Consider the following 26,650-nt stretch of genomic DNA (forward strand, 5'->3'; position numbering starts at 1 on the left):
CATCTGTTCCACACCGTTGTCAGCTCTGCCCCAGCAACATTCCTGGTCTAGGGCTGGAGAGGTGACAGTGATGTGGCTGCTGCCTTTACACATCTCCATGCAGAAGCCTAGCGCGTCCCTCAGGGGGAGCAGCACACAGTGGCAGCCAGAGTCCCGGCAGGGTCCATGCCGATGAAGGAGGCAGAGGGGACAAGAGCCAGCTGGGGAGCTCTGTTAATGTCTAAGGTGCTGGGGAAATTTCCTGCCCTGGCTCATCACTAACCATGAGGGTCGGGAAGGCCTCCCACTGTTCTGCTATTTAGCCAGTGATCACATTCTTTTGGAATTTCACCTTCCAGGAGAGAGAGCAAAGGTCTGCAAGTCTAGCTACTCAGGAGACTGAGGCCGGACGAGCCAAAATTCCAGGCCAGCCTAGGCCACTCAGCGACCTGCCTCAAAATAAAAAGGACAGGGACGTAACTCGGTGGCACTGTCCCTGGGTTTAATCCCTAATACCACCAAAACAAAATAAACAAATAAAGCTAGAATACGCAAATAAAAGAAAAAATTAATTGGACAGCATTAAAATTTAAAAAAAAAAAAGTTTAGGTTTAAAAGGATATCAAGTGACAGACCACCCAGAGAATGAAAGTTTTGTAAGTCAGACATCTGGCAGACTTGTACTTAGAATAAAAAGACAAATGATCAGTTAAAAATGGGCAAAGGCTCTGAAGTTTTCCTAAGCAGACAAACAAATGACGAACACATGAAAAGATGCTCAGTGTGTCAGCCACCAGGGGAATGTAAATCAAAGCCCAGGGAGCCACCTGCCACCCTGGCCAGGACGACAGCTAACTACAGGCAAAGACAGCCAGAGCCCTCGCCCACCACCGGCAGGAGCAGAACACGGGACCTCGCACTGGGAAACAGCTGGGCGGTTCATCGAAAGACCAGAGTTGCCAAGTGATCTGGCGAATCTACTCCCAGGTATTTATTTACCACAAAGAGTTAAAGACATGTCCACATAAAAACTGTACACAAATGTTCACAGTAGTATTACTTATAGGAGCCAAGAACAGAAACAGCCAAAACCCACCAACTGATAAATAAAATGTAGTATCATTCCATTCAATATTACAACAAAAGGAATAAATACATGCTACAACATGGACGAACTTGAAACGTATATTAAAAGAATGTATAGTTTTTATTTTTTGGAAAAAGCCTAAGCTATCCGAAGTTGCCCAGGCTGGGTTTGAACTTGTGATCCTCCTGCCTCAACTTCCCACAGTGATGGGATAACAAATGTGCATCACCGTATCCAGATCAAATTATCTTTAATGTTTTTTTAAAAATTGCATCGAAGGTAAAAATAAAAACACTTTTAAACTCTATGATAACAAAGTAGTTTCAGGTCAAGTTCACTATACAGAAACTGTACACGACAGGTAAACACTCAATAGCAGAAGGCGTACACTCTCAGACCTGCTTGGCTCCCGAATTGCCAGGGGCCTTCTTGGGCCTGAGCACCTGAAACGCACGGGCCAGTGGTCAACTTCCTCTGCTCTCCCAACTTGGCTGGAATCGCAGTGGCAGCTCCAACCTGGCCCCTCCCCGTGACCCCCCACTTGTTACATAACCAATGTGCACAAGACATTGATAACCAGTTAATGGGCATGGGTCATACTGTGTTTAAAATGTCAGTTTTTATGAAGTGGGGGATACAGGCAAGAGGTAGGATGCCCATCCTTGGCTGGGAATGTGACCTGTTAGAGTACCACACCCATGGTGAAATGTTTGCTTTTACTGTCTGGCTTCCTGGGCTGCAACTAGAAACTACCTGCAGGCTGAGGAAGAAAAGGTGGAGGCACACGGCAGGGGGAGAGAAGGAGCCCCAAGAGGCGGCAGTGCCAAAGCAGTCGGGCGGATGAAGCAAGGGAAGACAAGAAAGCAGCACAGACGAGGGTGTCTGCCTCCCCATCCCACGCAATTGGGTCTTGGGTCACAGTCGTGGGGCCCCCAGACTGCACCCCTTTTCTTCTTCCTAACTACAAAGGGCCTCTTCCTTCCTTCCCTTCTCAGACCTCGGAAAGACTTAAGCGGAGGAACCTCCTCCATGGCAATTATATAAGGACACTGTCTGCCAGTCCTATCATCTCACCAGTGAGGAAACTGAGACCGTGTGGGAAGAAAAGTGCTCTGGAACCCTTGGTTCTGAGGAAACTGTCTATTCAAATATAAACAGAAAAACAGAGCTGATCAACAGGGCCAGTGAGTTCTGCCTCAGCCTGCCCGGTGAGACCTGTGCAGCAGTTTTAAACAGTAACCGAAGGCGACAGGCAAGCTGAGCCCCGAAGCCACCGCAAGGCCCTGCACGAACTGCGCTGCTCTTACTGTGTTCCTGAAGCGCTGGACCTGGGGATTCCACAGGCCCCTCCCAAGCCAGCCAATCCCCTGACACCTACCAGCCCAGCGTCCGGCCCCTACTGCCTCCTGAACCTGCTTCCCAGGGCTCTCCTGGGCAACTGTCAGTCCTTCCGGGGCGGCCTCTACACCCCAGAACCCGCTGCAACTACTCAGACTGGCCCATCCCAAGCCTCTGCACCCTGCCTTTGCTTCCCAGAGAACTATGACAAAGCCTTTGGCCGTACTCCCTCCTTGCTGCCCTGCCTCCTGCCAGGCCCTCGGTGGCCCAATGTGGAGCCTCCCCGCTTCTCTTGGGAACAGTGATGAAGTCTTTCCAATGGCAGTCATCCAGATGACAGGCCTCACCAAACCTGGGAAATAGTGACACCTACAGTGCAGGACAAACAGGCCCCTTCCTGAAGCAAAGTCCTAGAGTGAGGCTCAGAATATTCACACCCTGAAGGCACCCCAACTCCGGGCAGAGCCTGGGCCCAGCAAGAGGCCTCCTGGGGGCTTTTACTATGGAGAAGGGGCAAAACCCAGACAGGACAGGGTTTGTGGGGAACGCTGCCCGAAGGCAGAGGGCAGAGGCATCCAGGCCGGGGTGGGCATCAAGACGAGGCCCAGGCCTGCTCAGCTGTCCAGCTCCTGCTTGATGCTGATGCGCAGCGGGCAGATACGCAAAGGCTCAGGGGGCCTGTCGTCCCGCGCACTCCCCACGTAGAAGTAGGGCCGCACCTCGCCGAAGCGGGCGTGGAAGGTGTACAGGTGGCAGTGCCGCTCAGCATCGTAGAAGGACAGCTCACCCTCCTCGCACTCCAGCTGCACGCGCAGGCGGCGTGGGATGGCCAGGACCAGGGGGGACGTCGCCGGGTCCGAGGCCACACAGTGGTCCCCCTCTGCGCCCTGTGTGCGGCACAAGTACCAGAAGCCGGAGCGCATGTCGTGGTAGTTGCTAAGCGAGTGGCCCTCTGCGCCCTCCTCCGTCTGCACCCGCACCACACCCACCCGCCAGCTCTGCAGCCCCCCCAGGGCCACCTCCCAGGTGTGAGAGCCCTTCGAAAAGCTGCAGGAGCCCAGGAGGCAAGGCGCCGAGGAGAAGCGCTCTGGGTTCTCCACCTGCACGTGGTAGCCGTGGTTGGTGACGCTGGTGAGGTCGTCAGCCACTGAAAGCCAGCCAGCTGCCGTGTTGGGGTCCAGGCTGAAGGGCACTGAGGGCAGGGGGAGAGGAAGAGGACGGTCAGCAAACACGACACCCCTTCTGCCATGCTGGCTGACCGACCACCTTTGTTCCACCCATCTAGGCACCCAGGGTGCTGCCAGGCGGATGGCGTTATGGACTGGACTGGGTCCCCATAACAGGAAGTCCCAAGCCCCAGTTCCTCAGAATGTAGCCATTTTGGGAACAGGGCTGACACAAATGGAATTAGTTAGGATGAACTCAGGCTGTAGTAGGGTGGGCCCTTGGTCCCACATGACTGTTCCAGGAAAAGTGGCAACGACACTGGGAAGAATGTCATCACGTGACAGAGAGGGCAGAGGTCAAAGAGCTGCAGTCAGAAGCCAGGGACGGCCAAGCAATGCAACCAGGCCCCCAAAGCCAGAAGCGGTGAAAAGGGCCCACTCTACAAATTTCAGAAGGACCATGGCCCCGCCGCCACCTCGGCTGCGAGAATAAATTTCTGTCCTTTGAAGCAACTCCATTTGTGTCCTTTGTGATAGCAACCAGAGGTACTAACAGAGGCAGGGACTCATCATGTTCACAAGACTGCGGTATCCTAGAAAAAGCATGACATCCCCTCCCTGACACATACACCAGGCCATGATGGTTGGCATGGGCTGCGGTCACCTTGGGAGAGGGGACCCTGCATGAGGTCCCTCGTCACACGTGTTACAGTTCTGAATAGGAAGGAGAGAGTTCGTCTTTCTGAAGAGGTGACAGAGGGTCAGGTTCTGCCCAGGAAGGAGCTGGCCAGAGGGGCTGGGGCAGTCAGACAGGAGGGACAGGAGTCGTCAGGCATGCCTGGGAGAGGCTGGAGGGGGCCAGCTGGGAGACAAGACGGAGCCCGCAGAGACAGCTTGGCTGCCCCCTCCACAGTGTGCAGTGCTTCCCCTGCCCGGGTCACCTGCCCGCGGTCCTCACCGGATTCCACACATGTAATCATCTTCTTCCAGACCCGGTACCGGAGGGAGTCGAGGTACTTGCAGACATCAACAAGCATGTCTGGCTGGACAGGCTCCGGCTCCATGGTGCAGAAGAGCCTGGGAAAGGAGGACCGGGCATGGTGTGCAGGGCTGGGGCTGGGCCGCTGGACTTGTCCCCTTGCCTCGGGTCTCAATTCCCAGTCATCTTCCCCAAAACCATCCCCTGGATTGGGCAGCGAGCCTATCTGGCTGCCACACCACGCCCGCATTTGGTCAGAAGGCTCATCCTACCCCAGCTGGGAGAAATACAAATAGGAGGTTCTCCGACAGGGCCGCCACCCTTGTGGACAGAAGGCACATACCTCTGGTCACAGGCTGTCTGAACTGGAGGGAACTTTAACAACGCTCTAGTCCAACAGAGCCAAAGTGTCACCCAGCCGTTCCGAATACCTCCAGTGACAGGAATTCACTACCACCCAAAGCACTCTCTGGTCTCTCAACCACTCAGACCAGGACACAGTTCTTTCTTATGCATCCCAGGGAACCCAACAGCCATCAGTATCCTGAGGCTGTGTCCTGGGTCTGAGAGCAAGGAAGTGAGCCAAACCCCTCAATGTTGGGGGACCACCGAGAAACGTGAGCCGTGCGCACAACGCTCCTCCCTGCACAGGGGATGGTGACCCTCCACCCAGGGAAAACAACTCCTCACCGCCATACTGGCCCGCACAGGTGCTGTGAAGGACTCTTCACCTGCCAGCGCCCCAGTCCCTCGGGTTCCACCCAGCGACTGCACTACCTGCCTGGCCCTGGAGCCACTGGAATTTGCACCACTAGGTTTTTGGCCTGCTCTTACCCTCCCTTCCACAAGACCTGGCAACTTACCGGCGTTTTCGACTCTTGTGTTTCTGAAGGAAAAAACAGAGACACAGAGAAAGTGTGTGAGTTTTCTGACCTCAAGAGGAATCATGCCTCCCGTGTTCACAAATCAGATTTAACAATGTTATGATGTCAATACTGCCTAAAGTGATACACAGATTGAGTGTAATCTCTTTAAAGTCCTAGGTGACTTCTTTGCAGAAACTACAACACTGACTCTAAAATTCATATGGAAATTCAAGGAACTGAGACTATCCAAAATATCTTGAAAAAGAAGAACAAACGTGGATGGCTCTTACTCGCCAACAGAAATTAGAGGACATGGTACTAACATGAAAACTGACATACAGCCAGATATAGTAGTGTATACCTGTCCATCTCTGCTACTCAGAAGGCTGAGGCAGGAGGAGGATCACAGGTTTGACACTAGCTTGAGTAGTGACACCCTGTCTCAAAATAAAAAAAATAAAAAGGGCAAGGAACGTAGCTCAGCAGTAGAGTGCTTTGCTATGAGGTCTCGTTTGGGTTCAGTCTCCAGGACTACTCCTCCACCAGAAAATCCCAAAACAGACATATAAATCAATGAAACAGAATTCAAAGTCCAGAAATAAACCCTCAATTTACTCTCAACTATCTACAAGGGGTCAAGATCATTCAATGGGGAAGAGAACCATCTTTAAAAAAAAAAAAAAAAGATGCTGGCACAAGTAGATATTGACATGTAACACAATAAAGTTGGAGCCTGACTTTATATAAAAAATTAACTCAAAGTGGATCAAAGCGATGAAGAATTCTTACAAATGCACAACAAAGACAGCCCAATTAAAAAATGGACGAACAGTTGGAACAGACACTTCTCCACAGAAGAGCTACAAAGGCCAATAGGCACATGAAAGATACTCAACACCACTAGTCGTCAGGGAATGCAAATCAAAAGCACACTGACACACCACCTCACACTCCACAGCATAGCTACTAAAAAAAAAAAAAAAAGAGTTGGCAAGGATGTAGAGAAACTGGATTCCTCATATACTGCTGGTGGGAATATAAAACAGTATAGCCACTCTGGAAAACAGCCTAGCAAATCCTCATAGTTAAACTAAAGGTACTTCAGATCCAGCAAATCTATTCCTAGATATACCCAAGAGAAATGAAAACAGATCCACAAGAAAGTAGTACATGAATGTTTATTATCAATAAACCCAAAACGTAAGCTAGGCCCAGGAGCACCTGCCTGTAATACCAGCACTTTAGGAGGCTGAGGCAGGAAAATAGTAGGTTCAAGCCCATCCTGGACAACTTAGTGAGACTTTGTCTCAAAATTTTAAAAAGAGGGCTGAGGATACAGTGCAGTGTAAAGGCCCTTGATTCAATCCCTGGTACTGAATTTTAAAAAAAGAAAGAAAAAGTAGAAATAACCCAAATGACCATCAATGTAACCAATAAAATATACAATGGAATGTTCTTTAACAAAGAAAGAAGTACTAATAGATGCTGTAATATGGATAAAATCTCAAAACATGCTGAATGCAAGAAGCCAGCCACGAAAGGTTACATATTACAAGATTCCATTTATGCGAAATGTTTAGAATAGGCAAATCTAGAAAAATAGCTGGCTGCCAGAGGATGAGGGAGGAAAGATTGAGATGTGATCGCTGAAGGGTACAGACCTTCCTTTTGAGGGTGATGAAATATCCCAAGACAGACAGTCGTGATGGTTGCACAACCCTGTACCATACTGAAAACTGGTGAACTGTGTATTTTAAATGGGCAAATGAAGTCAAAGTGGCTGTAAGCCTTAGTAGTTCCAGCTACGCAAGAGACTAAGGCAGAAAGATCTCTTGAACCCAACAGTTTGAAGCCAACCTGGGTAACAAAGCAAGAGCCTGTCTTTTAAAAAGTAAAATTTAAAAAATGAGTGAATGTTGTAGCATAGTATGCAAATTGTATAACAACAGCAACAAACATAGTTATAAGACAAAAGCATTCCTGGAAGCACACTGGAGACTGGACAGGACAACACTCCTAGTTTCCTCAACAGAACTGGCAAGGAACCCATCTTTTAATCCCATCCAGTGATTCCGTAATCGGCTAATGTGGGGACAGGGACACGGTGGTTTAAGGCTTTGTAGGAGGTAGATAACCCACAGAGGTCCTAGCCAGGATGGGACACCCTGCCTGATGGCGCTGACCCTCCCCACTCTGCTAGACAGACCCCCTTTCCCAGAGATGTCTGCTCTCTGCAGGGGGAGGAGATACCCTGATAGGTTTCCTGACTGATTTATCAACCAGCTTTTGAGTTACAGAAACTTCTTTGTAAGGAGCAGTGACAAAACCAATAAATGAAACAAAAAAATGAATTCAACACTATTAAAGGAAGACTAGAATCATCCTTTTCTTAACAAGAGAGACTACAAGGGCATCATATTTAAATAAAAAAATTCCAATAGCTGAGTAACTTTCAAAGATTCCATTTTAAAAGAACAGAAAATAAATGAAAGTGAGTGCAGGAGAAGCGGGGAGAGATGAGAGGCTCCCAGGCTCTGCTCTGTCAGTCTTTCCAGCCTCTGATGCAAACAGCTTATCAACGTTAGCTCTTGTGGGCCAGGTGCTGGGAAGCCGTGGGACATGGGGATTGGCCAGGCTGCCTGGTTTCTGAACACCCGGTCCCATCCCTGAGTCGGGACGCTGAGCTCCTTACCATGAGAAAAGAAATGTCGTCCTCCTTCATTTCCGCCTGCAGCCGCTCGATCTCATGGGCCAGCATCTCAGTCTCTTCCTCAAGCCGCTTCATCTTCTGGTCAGCCAGGAGCTGCTTCTGTCTGGCCTCGTTGGTCATGGCATCCAGGGTGGCCTGCTCCTCCTTCCTCAAGAACTCTCGGAGCTTCTCAAACTCTTCCCGGATGCGGCCTTGCAGCCAGGCACCCTCTACCTGTAGCAGGGAGTAGGAGAAGCTTACATATGGGATTCTCAGCTACTCCCCAGCCAGTGACCAGCAGACTGCAGTCAGAACTCTATGTGCTAAAGGAATCCTATGTAGAATCTCTAGAGATAAAACAACAATGTAATATTTGACGAGCATGCAATTTAAGTTTCAAATGAGAAAGTTAAAGAGTTGTTTTGATGAAGTTTAGAAAAACGAAATCACTGCCTATAGAAGACACCATTAATCCGATCACCTCTTCAACATAGAATGTTCTATATCGTCTTTGGTTGCACAACATCAAGAAAATTCCTGAATCACAGAAATGAATTATCACAAAAGTAATATTGTTGTTCTGGTTTTTCAGACTGGGTCTCACTGGCCTTGAACTGGCCTCAAATTTGCAATCCTGCTGGGATTATAGGTGTATGCCACCACACCAGTTTCTTGCAAATAACAGTTTTTTGTTTTTTGGGTTTTTTTCGTGTGGTAATAGGGATTGGACCAGGGTCTTCTCACTGAGCTACACCCCCAGCCTGCTTTTATTTTTTTTTTTCTGACTCAGGGTCTCTCTACATTGCTAAGTTACCCAGTCTGGGCCCAAACTTGTGATCCTCTTGCCTCAGCCTCCCAGAGTGCTGGAATTACAGATATGCACCATCATGGCCATACAAGCACAATTTTTAAAAATTATTTACCTACAGATTTTAGGACTTTAATTTGTCTGGTCCAAAGACTTTTCTAAAACAATAGGAAGTATTTAATTTAACATGCACACTCCAAATCATAACCACAAGAAGACAGAAGTTGAGGACAAAAACATACTGAGAAAAAGCAACTATTTCTTATCTGAGAATAAAAGAGACATTTCTTGGTATATGAAACTGAGAAGGCTGAAAGACTGAGATAACTGCATATAACCATAACATCATGAAGTCTGTATGGAAAGACTATTAATAAAGCTAAACATATACACATAACTCTAAGACAACTATCAGAAAATCAATTTCAAATATGGGCTCAGCTATGGCAAATTATAATCTCATTTTTGGGACTAAAAGTACAATATACACATAGTTCTGAAAAGATGATGAAAGGATTCACTGAAAAAGTGAAAATAAGCTAAAAAAAAAAAAAAAGTAACAACAGCTCAGGGAAAAAGAAATGACAAACTAGGAAAAATTGCAACAAACTTATTTGATGAACAAGCGTTTGTACAAATCCACTAGAAAAAAAGACAACTACTCCAAGAATAAAAAGGAACATAAATTAGGGCTGGGGGTACAGCTCAGTGGTAAAGCACCTGCCCAGCATGCACGAAGCCCTGGTTCAATCTCCAGCACCCACAAAGGCGAGGGGGGCATGAACTGGCATTCACTGAGAAAGTGGTACAGTAAGTCCCCGGTTATAGAGGAGTTCCTTTCCAGGAGGATGTTCGTAAGTCAGGTTCACTCCTAAGTCCAACAAGTGAGTCTTACACACCTTTGCCACAAATATACAATATATATATATATATTGCTTTGGGCTTCCAAGCAGCCCCCTCCACATCACCACAGCTGTTCCTCTTGCTTCGGGGCTCCTGGGCTCTGATTAGCGCTGTACTATACACTGTCACACTGTACAGGGAGCACACAGCGGTACAACTGTGACAATGTCCAGTAGACACGTGAGCTATTTCCACAATTTATCTGCATCTATGAATGTCACAATGTGAGCTCCATTTGTAGCTGTGAAAGTTTGCAACTCGAATGTAAGCTGGGGACTTACTGTGCTGTGAAAAGATGTACGAACTTACCAATTAGCAAAGAAATGCAAACGAGAACAGATAATATGCCGAAACTTCAAGCTAAAAGGACTGGTGACATATGTGGCAGACAGAGGGGAATTTCAGATGATTCTATCTCAGGACGCAAAAGAACAGGGTGAGGTAGGAAGACTGAGCAAGTGTCAGGGCAACTCCAGCCTCTGTCACCACTGGTCACGAGAGCCTCACAGTAAAGGGCTAAATACTGAGCCACACACTTTACCATCAGCTTGGATTCATGGACTTCGACAGGAAAAGCAACAATCAAGCTGGAATTCTAGAGGCTTCATGCCTCTCTACACAAAGCCTCAGAGACGTCCACTGCCTGGGTTGGGCAGATAACAGACCCCCCCTGTACCCCCAGTCCAACCTGTCCACAGCAAGCCAGTCAAGAAGAGATCACAGATTTGGCCACAGAAGAGATGAAGTCAAAAGGCAGATATGAAACCCCATGACTCCATCACAATGACCAGCAAAACAACTCTAAAGTTGACCTCCAGAAATGCAGGGTGGTAATCTCATTCTTGGATAGAACTTCAGTATATGTTTATAGGTCTGAACTATCTCGGCAAAATAATTTACTGAAAAAGTGCAAATTCCTTAAGTCAGTTTGTTGGTCTCTGAGACACCAGAAATGTTGGATGGCTTCTCTCTGTTGGATGCCTCTATGTATTATTTGAATGTTTAAACAACTGCAGTAAAAACGAACTGTCCTCTTTTCCTTTTGAGGATTAGTTTGGTAGAGGTCGTCTGAAGACAGGCTTAGATTTGAAAGTAGATCTTCCGTGGGGACCTCTCCCTGCTCTGGCCCTCCAGCTGGAAGCAAGCTTGTTTCTGAGTACGTCCCTGGCTCTGGTCTGGTACTTCCTGAGGTGACTGCTGCTAGTAATCACTGCCCAGCTGGTCCCAGCCAAGGCTGACACACCTGCTTCAGGCTGCTCAGTGCTGCCCTGGGTTGTACCCTCCTGTGCCTATACGCCCAAAGTCAACCACTGGGCTTGGAAAAAGCCTTATTAGCATCTGTCCATGGAGTTCACCCAGAGCCACAAGTTTATTATTGGCCACTTACTGTGTGCCAAGAACTTCAAGATACTGGGAATAAACTATGTGCCTGCTCTTTATAGTCAGAAGAGAGAAGATCAAAAAGGTAATGAAATGTCTTGGGGAACACACACCAAGGAGACATGACACCAAGTGAAAGGAAAGGGCTCTTTTAGGGTAATCGGGGAATGCTTCTCAGGAGGGACAGGGGAGCTGAGATTTTAATGGCAAAGATGCTATGGACAGGACCCAGGGAACAGACTTGCCTAGTTTAAGAAACAGAGAGGCCAGGGCAGCCGGAGTAGAATGATGGTGTGTTTTTCCAGAAAATCACTCCAGTGCAGGGAAAGCAGGAAGGAGGCCAGGTGAGCAGTGCAGTTCTGACCTGGTGTGCTTTGAAGGTGAGACAGGACTGTTCATACAAGGGACATGGAAACCAAAAGGAAATCAGGAACCACTAAGGAGTCCCAGGTCATTATCGGCCTAAACACAAGTACACGGTGATATGCCCATAACCAGGTTATGCTTAAGTCACAGTACAGACAGCATAGGTGGCTTTTCAGGCCACACCTGTGGCTGCTGGAGTGACCACGCCCAGGTCCTTAGACAGGCTGAGAAGCCCAGCCAGTACCCAACAGTTTGGCTCTACAAGGCCATCGGCACTAAGGAAGGCCGACTCTGAGTCAAAAGCCCCCCTGTGGGTGGCATCGGTCAAAGCCAGGGCCAACCCTGCTCGCTTCTCCCTGACTTCCCTGGTTGTCCCCCCTCCCCTCTCAGCCCGAGCCCCTACTCACCTGATTGTGCTTGGCAATGTTCTCATAGGAACGCCGCATGGCCCAGAAAGCCTTGGCTTTCTCCCGCAGCATGTGTTCCAGGTTCTTACACTTGGCCTGCCAGGAGAAGAAGGAGGCAGGCAAGTCAGGGCTGGAGGCCATGCAGGGAGGGCAACACACATTTACAGCTGTAATTCCACTCTGACATGAACGTAACAACCGCATTTACTATGCCAAGCTCTGCAGCATAGCTGAATGGTAACTGCAGTTCTGGCTTTGGACCGGCCCTTTATTTAATAGCATAAAGGGCCCATTGGGTGTCCTCTAATCCAGCGCCCTGTTGTTTGTGGGTATAGGTGATGCAGGGAGAGAGGGCTGAGGAGGTAAAGGGGCCTGGTCTGACAGGCTGGTCACAGGTCCAGCTGAGAAGGGCATGCTGCTGAGGCCTACGGCTAGCCCAGGCTGTGCCCTGAGTCCCTGCGCTATGGGGCGCCTATGGAGACAACATGGCCACGGGCTTCCTTTGCAGTTCTTCGAACCACAATGGTCTGCGGTCATAATGCGTAGGTCTGACAACAGGAGCTGATTCAGTCATTTACCACGAAGTGAAGATATTCACTGAGGCTGCCTCTAAACGTGCCCCGCCCTACTCCCACTCTCTCCTGCCTTCTAATATTGCTTAATCATCACATCCAAACGTTGGTTAGCAGCTTTTGTTTTTTAAAATTTTAACTGTTGAGTCGGACTTCCTAAAGAGCCACTATGAGTTTTAGGTTGATTTCCCACCTTTTGTACCTGAGGTCTATCATTATCCTTCTCTCCCTTTCTTTCTCTCTCACTTGCTTACACACACACACACACACACACACACACACGTATGTCTGAAACATTTTTTTTGAGACATGATTTCACTACATAGGTTCAAGCTGGCCTCAAATTCACAGCGATCCTCCTGCTTCGGCCTCCCATGCCTGGGATCATAGGTATGTATCACCATGCCCAGCACTTTCTATATTCTAAGAAGCTTTTTGAGGTTTTTCTTTGGAAAAATGATAAAAATGACTCTAGTAACATTAATTATATGACTACCAGCACTTACTCAGTGCCAGGAACCATGCTAGTTGGGTTCTTAAATTATGTCACATTATTTGTGAAGTAATGTCTGCCCTACCTTTTAGATGGAAATGTGAAACAGAAAAAAGGGACACCGCTGACCCCCAGAACTGGCATATGAGCCCAAGTTGTGTGAGTGGCTGCAGGGATGAGACCGTTGTTTAAACTGCCAAATGTTGCAGCTAGACAATATGGTTATCCTCCAAAGCCTCATCCTCACCTGGACCTGACTTGGATTATGAGCCTGGACTCTTCGAGGGTACTGCAACAGCATGAGATGTTTAGTGATCCTGGGGAGTAGGAGGGCATTTTGCTGATGGAGATGTGAATCACTGGTGGCCTGGGGCAGAACGAAGTGCAGAGCCTCTCAAATGGCTCCAGTATCCTTTCCTGTGGGCTGGGTTTAAGGACTTGTGTTTAACCAACGGAACGTGGTTATGTCACTTCTGAGATAAGGTGACAAAACACCATATACACCTAGCCTTGCTCTTCGTTGCTGGACTGCTTGAATGGAAGTCAGCTGCCACGTGGTGATCACAGAGTAACCATTCTGCCAGACTGATTCTAACTGAGGGTGACTGCTCAAGGATTGAGGCTCTTTGGCCAACACCATCAGGCCATGTCTCCATGGTCTTCTATGCACCATGAAGACTCTGTGTGCCTTACAAGGCAAGAAGAACACCCTTAGGTATGATTTATTCAGACTGATTCTAAGAAGGTAACCCCAGCAGGGGGTGATGATCTGCATCACGAAGGGCCAAGAACCAGGAAATGGCCATCATCTTATCTGTGAGACAGATAAGAAAGGGATCTGGATAAGGCAGTTCAGAGGCCTGCGACTTGGGAGGGGTTTCAGGAAGGTCTGCTGTGGAAGATGCAAAGAAATCTGACTTCCGATCTGAGAACACTACCCTTCAACTTCCTGTCCTACAACAAGTAACTCCATTTCTCCTTCAATGAGTGGCTGTATTTCTCCAAGTTTCCATTTTTTTATAAGTAAAATACAACTGTCTCCACACAGTCCCCTGTGAGTTTGGTCTGTGTATTTTGGAGTGTTTTAAATTAGTATTTCTATTCAATGATGACCTAAGAACACAGTAACAAAAACCAATTCCGAATCACCTAATAAGCAGTTGATACATGCTTTCATTTCCCCCAATTTTAGCACCAGTACCCACAGATTTGTTAACAGCTTACTGGACACCAAGCTACATTACTTCTATGGTCTTGGACTATCAATGTGTTATGGTTTGTATCTAGATGTCCCCCAAGAGCCACATGTACTCATAGGTGGGAGATACCCACTTTTGGAAGATGACTGGATTATGGGGCTTATAGCTGACTTGCTCTTAGGAGTGGGGCCTAGGGGAAAAGAGATGGATCACTGACGACATGACCTAGAAGGGATTATCTTCCTCCCTAGCCCCTCTCTTCGTTCTCTCTGCTTCCCTATCAACACGCCCCTGTGCCATGCTTTCCTGCCTTGATGTCAAAGGACTGTGGATTGAAACACCTAAAAACAGCCACAATAAGCCTTTCCTCCTTAAATTGTCAGTGTTGGGTATTTTATCCCAGCAATGAAGAAAGTGACTAAGATTCTGATGCCAGAAAAGTGGTGGTGTTGCTGTGAGGTTACCTGACCATGTGGTTCAGAAGCTCTTGTTATTGCTCAGAGGAAGATTTTGGAAGAGTTTGCAGATGCTGGCTAGAGAAGCCCTAGAATGCTGTACGTTGAGATTAAGGGGAGATTCTGGTCAGAGCTCACAAGATGAGAAAGGTGATAAAAAGGCAGAAGGTGAAGATCAGTTCAAGCAGTTTCTGTTGGGAACAAGGATTGCACGGGCAGACTATAAGCCATGTGTGTTATGCTGTGGCAGAAAATTTGTCTATATTTTATTCATGTTCTGAAACTTTTCAGGAGATTAAAATTAAGGGCAGTGAACTAATTTATCTGGCAGAGGAAATTTCAAGGCAGCCAAACATTCAGGCTGCAACATGGATATTGCTGAGGCCTTTAGGCAGCTCTACATTGAGAATCAAGAACAAATGGCACCACTGGGTGATTTTAAAAGTTTGAGTTTCACCAGAAAGAAGTCCCTGCAAATTTGGAACACAGGAGAGGTTCATTGCTGAAAAGATGAGCACTAAAAAGAAATCAAATATTTTACAGGGATTTTACAGAGAATGCCTTGAGGGCATTTGAGGAACCCCAAAGATCTCACTCTTTGAAGACTCAAAGGTAAAAAAGTGAAAGCTTTTTTTTTTTTTAAAGAAAAGAGCCCCAGGGAATCCTGAAGAAAGGCTGAACAGCAAATAGGCTTCCTGGGATTGAGTTCACAGTGCTCAGCTCTCCAGGCACTCAGAGGCCCCTGCAGTCATGATGCAAAAGCACCTGGTTACTGCTGGAGTCAGTGGCAGACCCTGGCCCCATCCACATGGTGTTGGTTTTACAGGCATGCAGAATGCATGAGATGTGAGGTCAGAGAGGATTCCACATGGATTTCAGAAGGGCTGCGAAGCCAAGTAATGTGCCCCTAACAGGGCAGTGCATGAAGTTGTGAGAGGAAAACTAAAAGTTCAGTAGAGACCCCCGGAAGCTGGAGAAGTCAGGAATGTGGAACATCTGAGGAAAGCCACAAGGAGTAACCAAAGCCCGGCCAAGAGTGATGCCATGAGCACTACAACCATCAGCAGTGTAGTGATGAGCTGCCCAAGCCCTCTGGAATTTATATGTCACAACTTGCCCTGGGTGCTGGACATAGACCTACAAGAATTAATGTTCACACTGCAGACCTTTGGTCATACTTTGGTCCCACTGGTTTATAACCCCTTACTCTTCTCTTTTAGAAAGGGAATGTGTACCCTGTGCCATTTTAAGTTAGCAGTGTTTAACTTTTTTGATTTTATAGGGGTTGACAGCTAAGAGTTTGCCTTATGTTTCAGGAGATTTTGCACTTGCACTTTTCAGCAATGCTGAAACTGTTAGGATTTTGGCAACTCTTAGAGATGGAATAAATTTTGCATAAAGGTATGCACGTGCGTCTTTTGGGACCAGGGGCAGAATGTTATGTTTCTTTATCTAAATGTCCTCCAAGAGCCTCTGGCATTCATGGGTGGGGCCTTTGGAAAGTGACCAGATTATGGGGCTTATAGCTGACTTGCTGTTGGGGGGTGGGGGGATGAGTCACAGGAGATGTGGTCTGGAAGAGTTTATCTCTCTCCCAGATCCTCCCCTTCTGCTTCCCTATAGCCATGACATCAGCGGTTTCTCATCTGCTATGCCCCCTTCTGCCACATGGTCCTGCCTTGAAACCAGCTGACCACATAAACATGAACCAAAATGAAACTATTTCTTAAAGATGCAGGTATTGGGTATTGTGTCTCAAAGACAAGGAAAGGGAACAAGACACCAAGAGAAAACAGAAATACACTCAGCACAGGAGGATGTGCTGGAGCCAAATGTAGGCCAGGCAGATCACCTGAGTTTCAGAGCTCTTCAAACAGAAATGGTTGGCAAGTCATCACTTGCAACAGAACAAAGACAGAATTAATCAAAAGGATCTTGGCCAAGAGCAGAGATTTCTCTTCAGCACAATAAAACCCTGCAAATCAGATTTTAACTGGAATTGTATTGACTTTAGTTTTGCTTGGATTTAAGCCATCAACTTTTTTGGGTTTAATTGCATATATGTGATATAGGCAAGAATTGATAGCAGCTCTGTGTTTGTGTACATGTAAGTAATAACATGTTTAAGCCACACTGCTAGAGTACTTTTAAGACTGTGACCCTTGTTACAGTGTAGAAACACTGCACTGAAGGTCTTTATAAGGTCCTTCCTAGCATCAATATTCTTCCTAGAGCTCTATTTTAAATACTTATTTGTCATGTTTTAAAATCTCATTGGTCCATCCATTATGTTTACTGCACTTAGGACAATACCTCAACTCCCTAACATGCCCTTTGGTGCCCTGCAGAATGTGGCCTGGACTTCCTCATTCCTTCCAGAACATTCTTGAGTTATTGGTCCCCAGCCCTACACCCTACCATCACTGTTCGCTGTCCCTCACTTACTTCTTTGAGCCTTTAGTGTCTGTGAAATCAGCTCCTGACTTTTTTTCTATGTCTCACCAGACAGGAGCAGGTCTTCCTCTTACAGTATCTCATCACATCTTATACCATCCTTCATAAAAATGTTGGCTTAAAATCTCCAAATTATTAGTGTGCCTACTGGACTCCACCAAGGCAATGTCTGGGGCTGTTCTGTCCTTTACTGGACACACAATGCACATAGCAGTTGCTCAATCCACCTGCTTCATCCCACTGACAGTGGCCAATAGCCACCCAGACCTCTGAACATCTACAAAGCCAACTTCCCATAGAGCTCTGAAAGCAGGGAACCAGCAGGGATGAGAGAAGCGGCTCCCAAAGCCTATGACCAGAGTAGGAGCTGAACAACACCCTGGTGAAGACTATAGCTACTTGCTCTAAAATTTGGGACCCATTACTCTCTGCAACTCAGTATCATTACCCTGTATAACACTATACAGTAAAATGAGGATAACAGTACCTACCTGTAGCAAGCTGAACAATGTTTCTCCCATAGATGTAGACTATGAATATATTACTCTATGTGGCAAAAACGTCTTTGTATATTATTAAATTAAGGATCCTGATGTGTGTACTCTGGATTACCTGTTTGGGCCCAATGTAATTATAAGGGGCTTTATAAAAAGGATCTAGCAGAATCAGCTGAAGAAGGCAATTTGTGACAATAGAAGCAGAAGTTGGAATAATGCACTTTAAAGATGGAGCAGAGGGCCTCCAAAAGCTGGAGGAGGCAAAGACATATGCTCTTCTCTAGAACCTCCAGAAGGAATACAGCCCTGTCAATACCTGGAATTCGGGAATTTTAACCTCAGAACTATAATAAATCTGTGCTATTTTAAACCACTGTGTTTGTGCCAATTTATCACAACAGTAATAGGAACATATAGTATTAGGATTTTGTGAACATTAAATTTTTTTAACATATAAATACTTAAGAACACCTAGCACAAACTAAGTACTCAAAAAGTATTAGCCCATGTGATTATTAGTTCTGATAATCAGACTGGCCTCAAACTTGGGATAAAATGATTTAAAAAAAAAAAAAAAAAAAACGTATCTTTTCACGAAGTCATCTCTGAGAAACTTTCAGAGCTCCCCGTAGCCAATAGGGCAGTTTCTGACTCAGGCTGTTCTCATCTGGAGGTGGGGAGAGCATTCCCACATTGCTTCTCCCATGACCACCACATGCTGCAACCTGTCTTTTGACTCTGACTTCCCCTCTGAAATGTGAAATTCCAAGGCAAGGGGCTCTGACTGAAGGACCTGGGTAGCCTCAATCCCCAAGCAGGTCATGGAACATGAAGGGCCCTCAGACCATGGCTGTCTGGTAAATGAGCAAGCCACACTCTACACCAAGTTGATTACACTCAGCTTGCACACTCCTCAGATCCAGGACTAGACCACTCCCTGCCTCTCAGCCACAACCCTGAGTGCCCACTGATCTGGCAGCAAAACCCTGTGGCTGGTCCCTGAGCTCTCTAAGCTGAAGGGTAAAATCTGAGCCTGCATCTCCATTATCATTCTGACTACTCTGAAATTATCGGGACAGTCAGGTGTCCCACTTCTCCACACTTGCATATGCTGCTGTCTCTTCCTGAAGCGCCTTCCCTCACCCTAGTCACCTAACACCTCCACTTCCCTCAGGTTCTTCTGCAAACTCCCTGAGGGTGAAAACTGTTGTCTGTCTCATGTTCTTAAGTACTGGTTTTGTTTTACTTTTCTCATTGCTGAAACAAAATACTGACAAGTTAAAGGAGGGAAGGTTTATTTCAATTCATAGTCTGTGGAGGTTTCAGTTCATAAATGGCTGGCTCCAAGGCAAGGTGGCACGGCAGAGGAGCACTGCAGAAGAGAAACAGCTCACAGCGTGGCAGGCAGAAGGCAGCAAGCAGTGAACTACTGCCTTCTTTCTGTCCCTTTATATTTCATCCAGGCTATAAGCCTATTGTTTGGTGCTACCCATACCTAAGATGAAGCTTCCGTTAAAGTAATTCCAATCAGTACACTAATTTAGTATCACACACGCTTAATCCCAGTATCTCATACCCCAGGATCCAGCCAGCTCTGAAAAGCCCCACCTATGAGCACATGAGGTTTTCAGGGAATATCCAGATATAAGCCATAACACCCTGGGACCTAGCTGTATAAGCTATCTACTGATTAACAGGAGGCTGTCTCTAGATTGTGTGCTTTAGGGCTCTTGAATTCGGGCCAGGTCCCAACTTTGGTCCTCTGCCTGAATGTTTCCTGCTTGTTTCCTGTCCATCTCCTCATCTGACTTAGCCAATCCATTCCCCCACCAGCACGCCAGTCCCCAGGCTACCCACTACTTCAGCCTTCTGACATCAAGACCTAGCATTTCAGCCAGTGGATATGGGAAACCATTGCTGTGGACCACTATTAAGCAAATATGGTGGCAGGAGTAATAGGCATACTCATTCAATCACGCATAGTGATAGCACCCCTACATGCCCCTTTACTTGAACTGTGTCAAAACATGTATGAAACTGTCAACAATTTGACATCGCTTACAAAAGCAGTGTAACAAGAGAGGAGGGGGAATCGTGGAGGCCATGTTTGCCAGGTTTCTTGAAGTACCTCTCTTTCAATAAACTTGGTTTCCTGGAAGCTAACCAGCTGTTCTCCAAACTGTGGGTTTGACCTATATAATAGTAGGCGATTAATAAATTTAGTATTTCACACTTGTAATGGTTGACACATTGTGTCAACTTGAGAAGTTTAGGACTTTGAAGTCAGCAGGGGGCCAGGGTCCTTACTCTGTAGGCATCCCCAGCTTGTGGAAGAGTGGGTGGGTAGCCAGCATACAATGTAAGAGAGGAGGGGCAGGGATATAGCTCAGTGGCACAAGTGCCAGCCTGGCAAGCGCGAGGTCCTGAGTTCGATTCCTGGTACCAAAAAAAAAAAAATGTAAGGGAGGAAAAGAGTCTTGCTTCCTCCACCTTTTTTGTTCTGTTGCTTTGTTGTCTTCTGCCTCCTTGAAATGCTGCCCCTGTGCCATGTCACCCTGCCTTGCAGCCATCTGATTACAGACTGAAACTTCCACAAACAGTAAGCTAAATAAACTTTCCCTTCCTTAATTTGGGGTGTTGGGTATTTTCTCCCAGCAACAAGAGAAAAGAAACTAAGACAGTATCATTATTTTAAAAATTTAGTAACAAAAACTGCCAGAATACAATAGTATTTCTAAGGGCTAAAGTCAAGTGTTTTAAAAAATTCTGAGGCAGCTGAACCCTTACTTTCTGATCGTTTTTCCTTCCTACAACAAAGACTTCTCCAAACGTTACTTTCGCTCTGTAAGCTGCTCCTTGCCTTATTTACACCACTGGAACTCCAGGCATCAGAATGCTCAAGGAGTGATCCAGAATAAACCAGCTGGCTAGGGCCAGGGGCCTCGCCCCACCGCCACAAAACCGCGGTGCCACTTCGGGAAGGTGACGACTGTGCTGGGGAAATCGTAAGGCTCCGGATCCAGGCCAGGCGCTGGGCTCCTGCTCCACTGTAAGCTGAGTGTGTCCAGCTCGAGGGTCCGCGTGCGTCACCCACACGTGTGCTGCTCACAGGGACCCGGGCCACAGGCCATCGGCAAAAGGGGTGCCAGGCTGGGCCCCCAGGAGCCGGGGCTGCCGGGGAGGCCGAGGAGCCCCCGCCCTCCCTTCGGTCTACGTCTCTTCTCCCACCGCTGTAGGGACCCAGATCGCACAGGCGGGGTCCCGGGGGCCCCAGGAAGCTGGGCCGTCCGTCCGGCTTCGGCCCCCGGAGCGTGCCGGGCGGCTGGCGCGGGGCGTCTTACCCGGAAGTCGTGGGCAGTGTCCTTCACCGGCTGCACGCGGTGGCCCTGGTGCCGGGGGTCGGCCTGGCACAGGCAGCACAGCAGCTCCTTGTCCTCCAGGCAGAAGAAGCCGAGCTGGCCGCGATGCGGGCGGCAGAGGCGCGGGGAGCGGTGGCCGGCGCGGCGCGCGCCCTCGGCCTCCTCGCGCAGCAGCTTCTCCACCAGGTTGTTGAGGGTGTGGTTGGTGCGCAGGTCGCCGGGCGACGCGCGGGCCTTGCACACCGGGCAGGAGGGCGCCGTCTGCACCTCCCAGCAGCGGCTCACGCACCCGCGGCAGAAGTTGTGGCCACACTGCAGCGTCACCGCGTCGCGGAACGGGTCGAAGCAGACGGCGCATAGAAGCTCTTCCTTGAAAGAGCTAGAAGGCCCAGACAACGAGACCGGACTCAACTCCATCGCTTCCAAGGCGGGTTCCGGCAACTTTCACGCCGGCCCCTCCCACCCTTTTGGCGGTTAGAAGCGGAGAGCAGGGCGTCGCCTAACCCCTTCCGGTCGGACCGCTGAGCGACGGCAGCGCTGGCCAATCGCGAGGGGCGTGCTGGAGCTGTTCCGCCCCACTTCCGTGACGTAAGCACGGCAGACTCTTCCCAGGTGCGCTGGAGGGTTAGGGTAGCGCCAGACAGCTGTTACGCCTTGTAGTGGGAAGGGAAGTCTAGGAACCCCTTCCTTAACCAGTCCCTGGAGATTTCAGGCCTACGAGGTGGGAAAAAGCGGGAGTCAGCCTCCCAGTTCCGAGGTAGTGACGCGTTCTTAAGACACCGTTAGTGACCTCACCCCGTAGAGCTAGTAGTGGTTTCTTAGTGACGCGTCCCCTCTGTAGCCTTCCTTTACTTGTTTTGGTCGCTCTGATCCCGGCCTCGGGGAAAAACACTCGAGGAAAGAGGGTAGTGACAGGCACTGGTTCTTGGCCTGGGGTGATGATGACTCACAGTCTCACGACCCTGTTCCTCGTGAGTAAAATGGCTGTAATCTCTCCTGTCTCCATGATATATTGAAGATTAAAGTGAAAGAAATAGGAAAGTGCCCATGAAATCAGGCAGGACCCCTTAGAAACAGGGATTAAGGATTTAAGCAAAGTGAGCTCGGGGAACGAGGAACCACACAACTCTTGCCATCGATGACGAGCAGAATCTCTCCAACTCTCCATCGCTGCTTCACTGGGATTATTTTACAGCCTTCAGATGTAAGACACCTTTCGCTTGACGCGCCTCCAGTCCTGGTCTCTGCTGCCAGACGACTTGTGTATCACGCTCCTGCGTGTCTTTTCCTGACACCTTTTTTTTTCTTTTCTTTTTTTTTTTTTTTTTTTTTGATGTTTCTGTGGCGAACACCTTTGGAAGGTAGAAATAGTCTCCCTCCAGGCAAAGGTCTAGTGGACTTACTCCCCGTTTAACATCCTGGTTTCCTAAACTCTCGGTTTCTCTCTTCTAGAGCAACCTGTGGTATCACTCATCTTACAGACTTGTAGGAAATGAGGCTCAGGAACCTGGCTCCCCGAATGCCGTGACTATCATTAGCAATAAATTGGCCTTCGTTCTCTGACCCAGCAGTCTCATGTCTTCTACCAGCATCTATGAATCTGCAGCCTGCTACCTTGTTGACTTGCAAGTAGGGTAAAATCTCAGAGCCTTCACAGTTCTTTACACCTTCTTTCTTCAGAATAGTCCTTCTTTCGAAGATGAGTATCACTAATTCTTACAGCTTTCAGTGTTTCTTGTATGTAATTCATGCCCCTCCCACAGTCACCTGGGGAAGTTTCTTCTCTCTTTCTTTTCTTTCTTCTTCTTCTTCTTTTTTTTGTTTTTTTGTTATTGTTCTCATTGCTGAGACAAAATACCCAACACCCAAAGTTAAAGGAGGAACAGTTCACTTTGGCTTGTACTTGGTAGTGGTTTCAGTTCGTAGTTGGCTGGCTCCAAGGCAGGGTGGCATGGCAGAGGGGTATACAGAGAAGAAACAGTTTGTGAAAGGCAGCAAAGCAGCCAAATAGCAAGCAGTGATAAACAACCCCAGCAGCCCTCTTTCTGTCCCTTATATTCTGTCCAGGCTACCTTCCCTTAGGGTGGGTAGCACTCACACCCAGGGAAGGTCTTCCCATTATCCACTCCCAGAGCCATGCCAAATCAGTCAGTGGACTAATTTAGTAATCACACACTCTTGATCCCAGCATCACACACTCTATCTAGATCCTGCCACCTCTGAAAAGCCCCAGCTGTGAGTACATGAGGCTTTAGGGGAACATCTAGACACAAGCCATAAGACTTTCCTTCTTTCTTTTCTTTTTTTTTTCTTTCCTTCTTTCCTTTCTCAGAGTCTCACTATATAGTCTAGGTAGGCTTTGTACCCTAAGCTGCCCTCAAACCCATGGTCATCCTCCCACCTCAGCCTCTCAAGTGCTGGAATTACAGATGCATGCCCAGCTTCCTCGGGAACCTTCTAAATGCAGATTCCACTATCCATTGTGCATGGTGATACACGTTTGTAATCCCAGCAGTCTGGGAAACGAAGGCAGAAGGATCACAAATTGGAACCCAGCAATTTATCCAGATTTACTGATACCCTGTCTCAAAATTTTAAAAAGGGGAGAAAAGGACCAGGGTATAGTTTAGTATAAAGGCCCCAGGTTCTATCCCCATTACTGCCCAAAAAAGAGATTCCTGGGCCCAGTTTATCTACTCACCTTTTGGAGGAGATGCCCAGGAACCTGCATTTCCACGTGGTTCTCATATACACTAAAGTTTGGGACACCTCATTCTAGATTTACCTACTCAACAAGTTGTCAGGTCTCCAGTTAGGGTTACTGGTTCAAAAATTAATCTTAACAGCAATATCCAAAAATGCCACACGTAGAACTGATAAACTCTGTGTTCCAGGAACCTCTGTGGAAGATCTTGTCTCTGGTCTCATTTTCTTCCATTGTTTTTTACATGTGTCCCCTTTTTTTGGTGAGGTGGTTTGTATTGCTATCTGTTCTTAACAGATTTTCTTCTGCTGGTGTTTTACCACAGATGCCGAATGAGACCATAAGTCAAAAGAAAGATGAAGAATACTTGTTAATATGTGTATTTTTTAACCTCCAACACAAAGGTTAACATTAAACCAATGAGGTTCTCCACCTTTTTTTTTGAGACAGGGTGTCTCTTACTGGGTAGCTTAGGCTGGGCTTGAACTCACTATGTTACCCATGCTGGCCTCTAACTTGTGGCAATTGTCAGCCTCCTGAGTGCTGGGAGTACAGGTGTATGCCACCACTCCCAGTGTGTTTCTCCAGCATTCATGGAAATGTGGAAGAGATCTACTCTAAGCTGTAGCACTAGCACTAGTCAATGACATGTTTGGGGGCTTAGTACAGTACTACTCTTCTGACTTCTTTTCCTCAACTATAAAAGAAAATGGTAGAACTAAAAGAAGATAAACTCGTAAGTAAATGGATGTAACTTGAAAACATAATGTTAAGTGAAATAAGTCAGACATACAAGCTTAAATATTGCTTGATTTCTCTTATATGAAAAACACACACACAAACTATATATAATAATGCCTGGGTTCACAAATGCAAACTCTACATTAGATGACAAACATGACTCTAGCCATCTTCCCCATACAAACACAAACAGCCAACTTCCCCAAAATCATAGAATAAATTAGGTTCATGAACCCATGTACCACTGTATGTATGCATTTTTTTTATTTTTTGGTACCAGGAATCAAACTCACTACTTCATGCTTACCAGGCAGGTGCTGTGCTACTGAGCTATATCCCCTCCACTATATGTTCGTGTGCTCACACACAAAAAGCAAACCAGAAGAGACATAAGTAGGAAGTAAGGAAAAGTTCAAATACTTCTCCAAATTACATATTCCATTGTTTCAAAAATATTTCAATATACTTAATTTGTTTCATTTGTACTACTAATTTATCTTAGTTCATTGAAAAGTTTTGTGTCATTACCTGTTTCTTTTTTGTAAGAATTTTTCGGTTCCTGTCTTGTACTCTGAGTAACTACTTTGAAGATAAGGATACAAAGTGTATTAACTTGTTACTTTCTTATTTTCATAGGAATTTTGTCTTTTCATAAAATAAAACAATTTTAAAGAACTGTTTGCTTCAAGTTTATACAGATCAAAAACTCTGAAATTGTCTTATTCTTTACATAATAGAAAGAGGGTGACTAAGACTTACCTGGAAATAAGGAAAAAGAAATCTTGGTGACTATAACCAACATGTCACCAACTTTTGCTTCTTTTAGTAGAAAGAACATAATTCAGCAGTGCTTATTAAATTTCAGGGTCCTTTGTACACTAGTTAGACTACTATAAAAGACTAGTGTGAAAGTTGTTACCAATTTGGACCCCAAACGTGGTCCTTTTTCCCCTTTTGGAATTGCAGAACCAATAGATAGGATCAAGCCCCAACTGAGCAATAAGGCAAGGTTTATTCTTGGTCAAAGCATGGGAGACGTTAGGAGAAAATCTCACGAATCAGTTTCATTAGGGGTGGAGATGTCAAAGGCCTAGGAGAAAGGAAGGAAGGGGAGGGACAGGCTGATAAAGTGAAAGAATGTTCTGGGAAAGGGCAGAGATCTTCCTGGAATTTGGGTCCCACCTCTCTGGGCCTACTTGCTTGCTTGCTAACTCATTTGCTTGCCTTTCCGCCTGACTTACTTCCTTCCTTCCTTCCTTCCTTCCCTCCCTCCTTCCTTCCTTCCTTCCTTCCCTTCCTCCTTCCTTCCTCCCTCCCTTCCTTTTTTCCTTCCTTTCCATCATGGCAACTGGTAACTGTCATGGGCTGGAGGGGCTGTCATTAGCCTATAGATGGTATTACAATGAAGTTAGAAGCTGTCAAGCAGTCACTCTGACAGCCAGGCCTGTGAGAGCCAACAATTTTAGTTAGACCACCTAAACAGGGCTTTCTACCCTTTAGGCATCCTGTCCTTAAAGATAAGTAAGATTAGAGTAGAATAGACATTATGTCATGTAGGCAGTACCAGATTAGGCCAGGCTTACATTTTTACTACCTTTAAATTCCCCATCACATACCCTAAGCCAGCCACTGCCAGATTTCCGAACTCCCTGCCATCATCATGCAAATTTATGTAGGGAATGATAATTTTTAAAGTTGTGTTAGAAAAACAATTCTTAGGTACAGAGATAAAAGGAATGTCTTATGTCTTAGTATGTTTTCTGCTGTTGTAACTGAGTATCAGAGACTGGATAATCTTTAAAGAATAGAGGTTTGTAAGTATTTAGCTCACAGTTCTGGAAGGTGAAAAGTCTTAGAGCATGGTACTGGTTTGGTGCCGGCATCCTTACTGCATTATAACATGGCAGAGCACGGCACATGGCCAGACAGAGCAAGCATGCCGGCTCGGGTCTTTCTTCCTCTTCATAATGTCATTATGGGGGCTCTCCTGTGCTGTCTCATCCAATCCTAATTACCTTCCAAAGGCCCCTTCTCAAATAACAACATGAATTTAACTCTTAACAGGGAGGAAGGACCTTTTTCCTTTCATTGTAAAGCAGTGAACTAGAAAGTGGCTGCTGCAGATAAAAGGCAGAGATTGATTGCATAAAGCAAGACCTAATTATATCCTGCCTTCTACGAACCCACTCTACATATAAACATACAAAT

At 46.8% G+C, this 26,650-nt stretch overlaps 1 protein-coding gene and 2 long non-coding RNA genes across 3 annotated transcripts; 1 reads left to right on the forward strand and 2 right to left on the reverse strand.

Moving 5' to 3' along the window:
• Positions 1–946: 946 nt before the first annotated feature.
• On the reverse strand, positions 947–21,431 carry Trim35 (tripartite motif containing 35). The gene is made up of 6 exons (XM_005373737.2): positions 20,980–21,431; positions 11,969–12,064; positions 8,108–8,338; positions 5,413–5,435; positions 4,529–4,647; positions 947–3,596 (listed from the first exon to the last, which is right to left on the reverse strand). The coding sequence occupies exons 1-6, from the start codon at positions 21,412–21,414 to the stop codon at positions 3,019–3,021; spliced, it is 1,482 nt and encodes a 493-aa protein (XP_005373794.1). The 5' UTR covers positions 21,415–21,431; the 3' UTR covers positions 947–3,018.
• Positions 21,432–21,519: 88 nt separating this feature from the next.
• Positions 21,520–22,560, forward strand: LOC102003306. The gene is made up of 2 exons (XR_259250.1): positions 21,520–21,609; positions 22,450–22,560. It is a non-coding gene; the product is annotated as an uncharacterized LOC102003306 (long non-coding RNA).
• Positions 22,561–22,818: 258 nt separating this feature from the next.
• On the reverse strand, positions 22,819–24,205 carry LOC106148490. Its single transcript, XR_001233989.1, has 2 exons — positions 23,699–24,205; positions 22,819–22,927 (listed from the first exon to the last, which is right to left on the reverse strand). It is a non-coding gene; the product is annotated as an uncharacterized LOC106148490 (long non-coding RNA).
• Between the last annotated feature and the right edge of the window lie 2,445 nt (positions 24,206–26,650).

This window comes from Chinchilla lanigera, unplaced genomic scaffold, assembly GCF_000276665.1.
Source record: "Chinchilla lanigera isolate Chin_1 unplaced genomic scaffold, ChiLan1.0 scaffold00002, whole genome shotgun sequence".
NCBI lineage: Eukaryota > Metazoa > Chordata > Mammalia > Rodentia > Chinchillidae > Chinchilla > Chinchilla lanigera.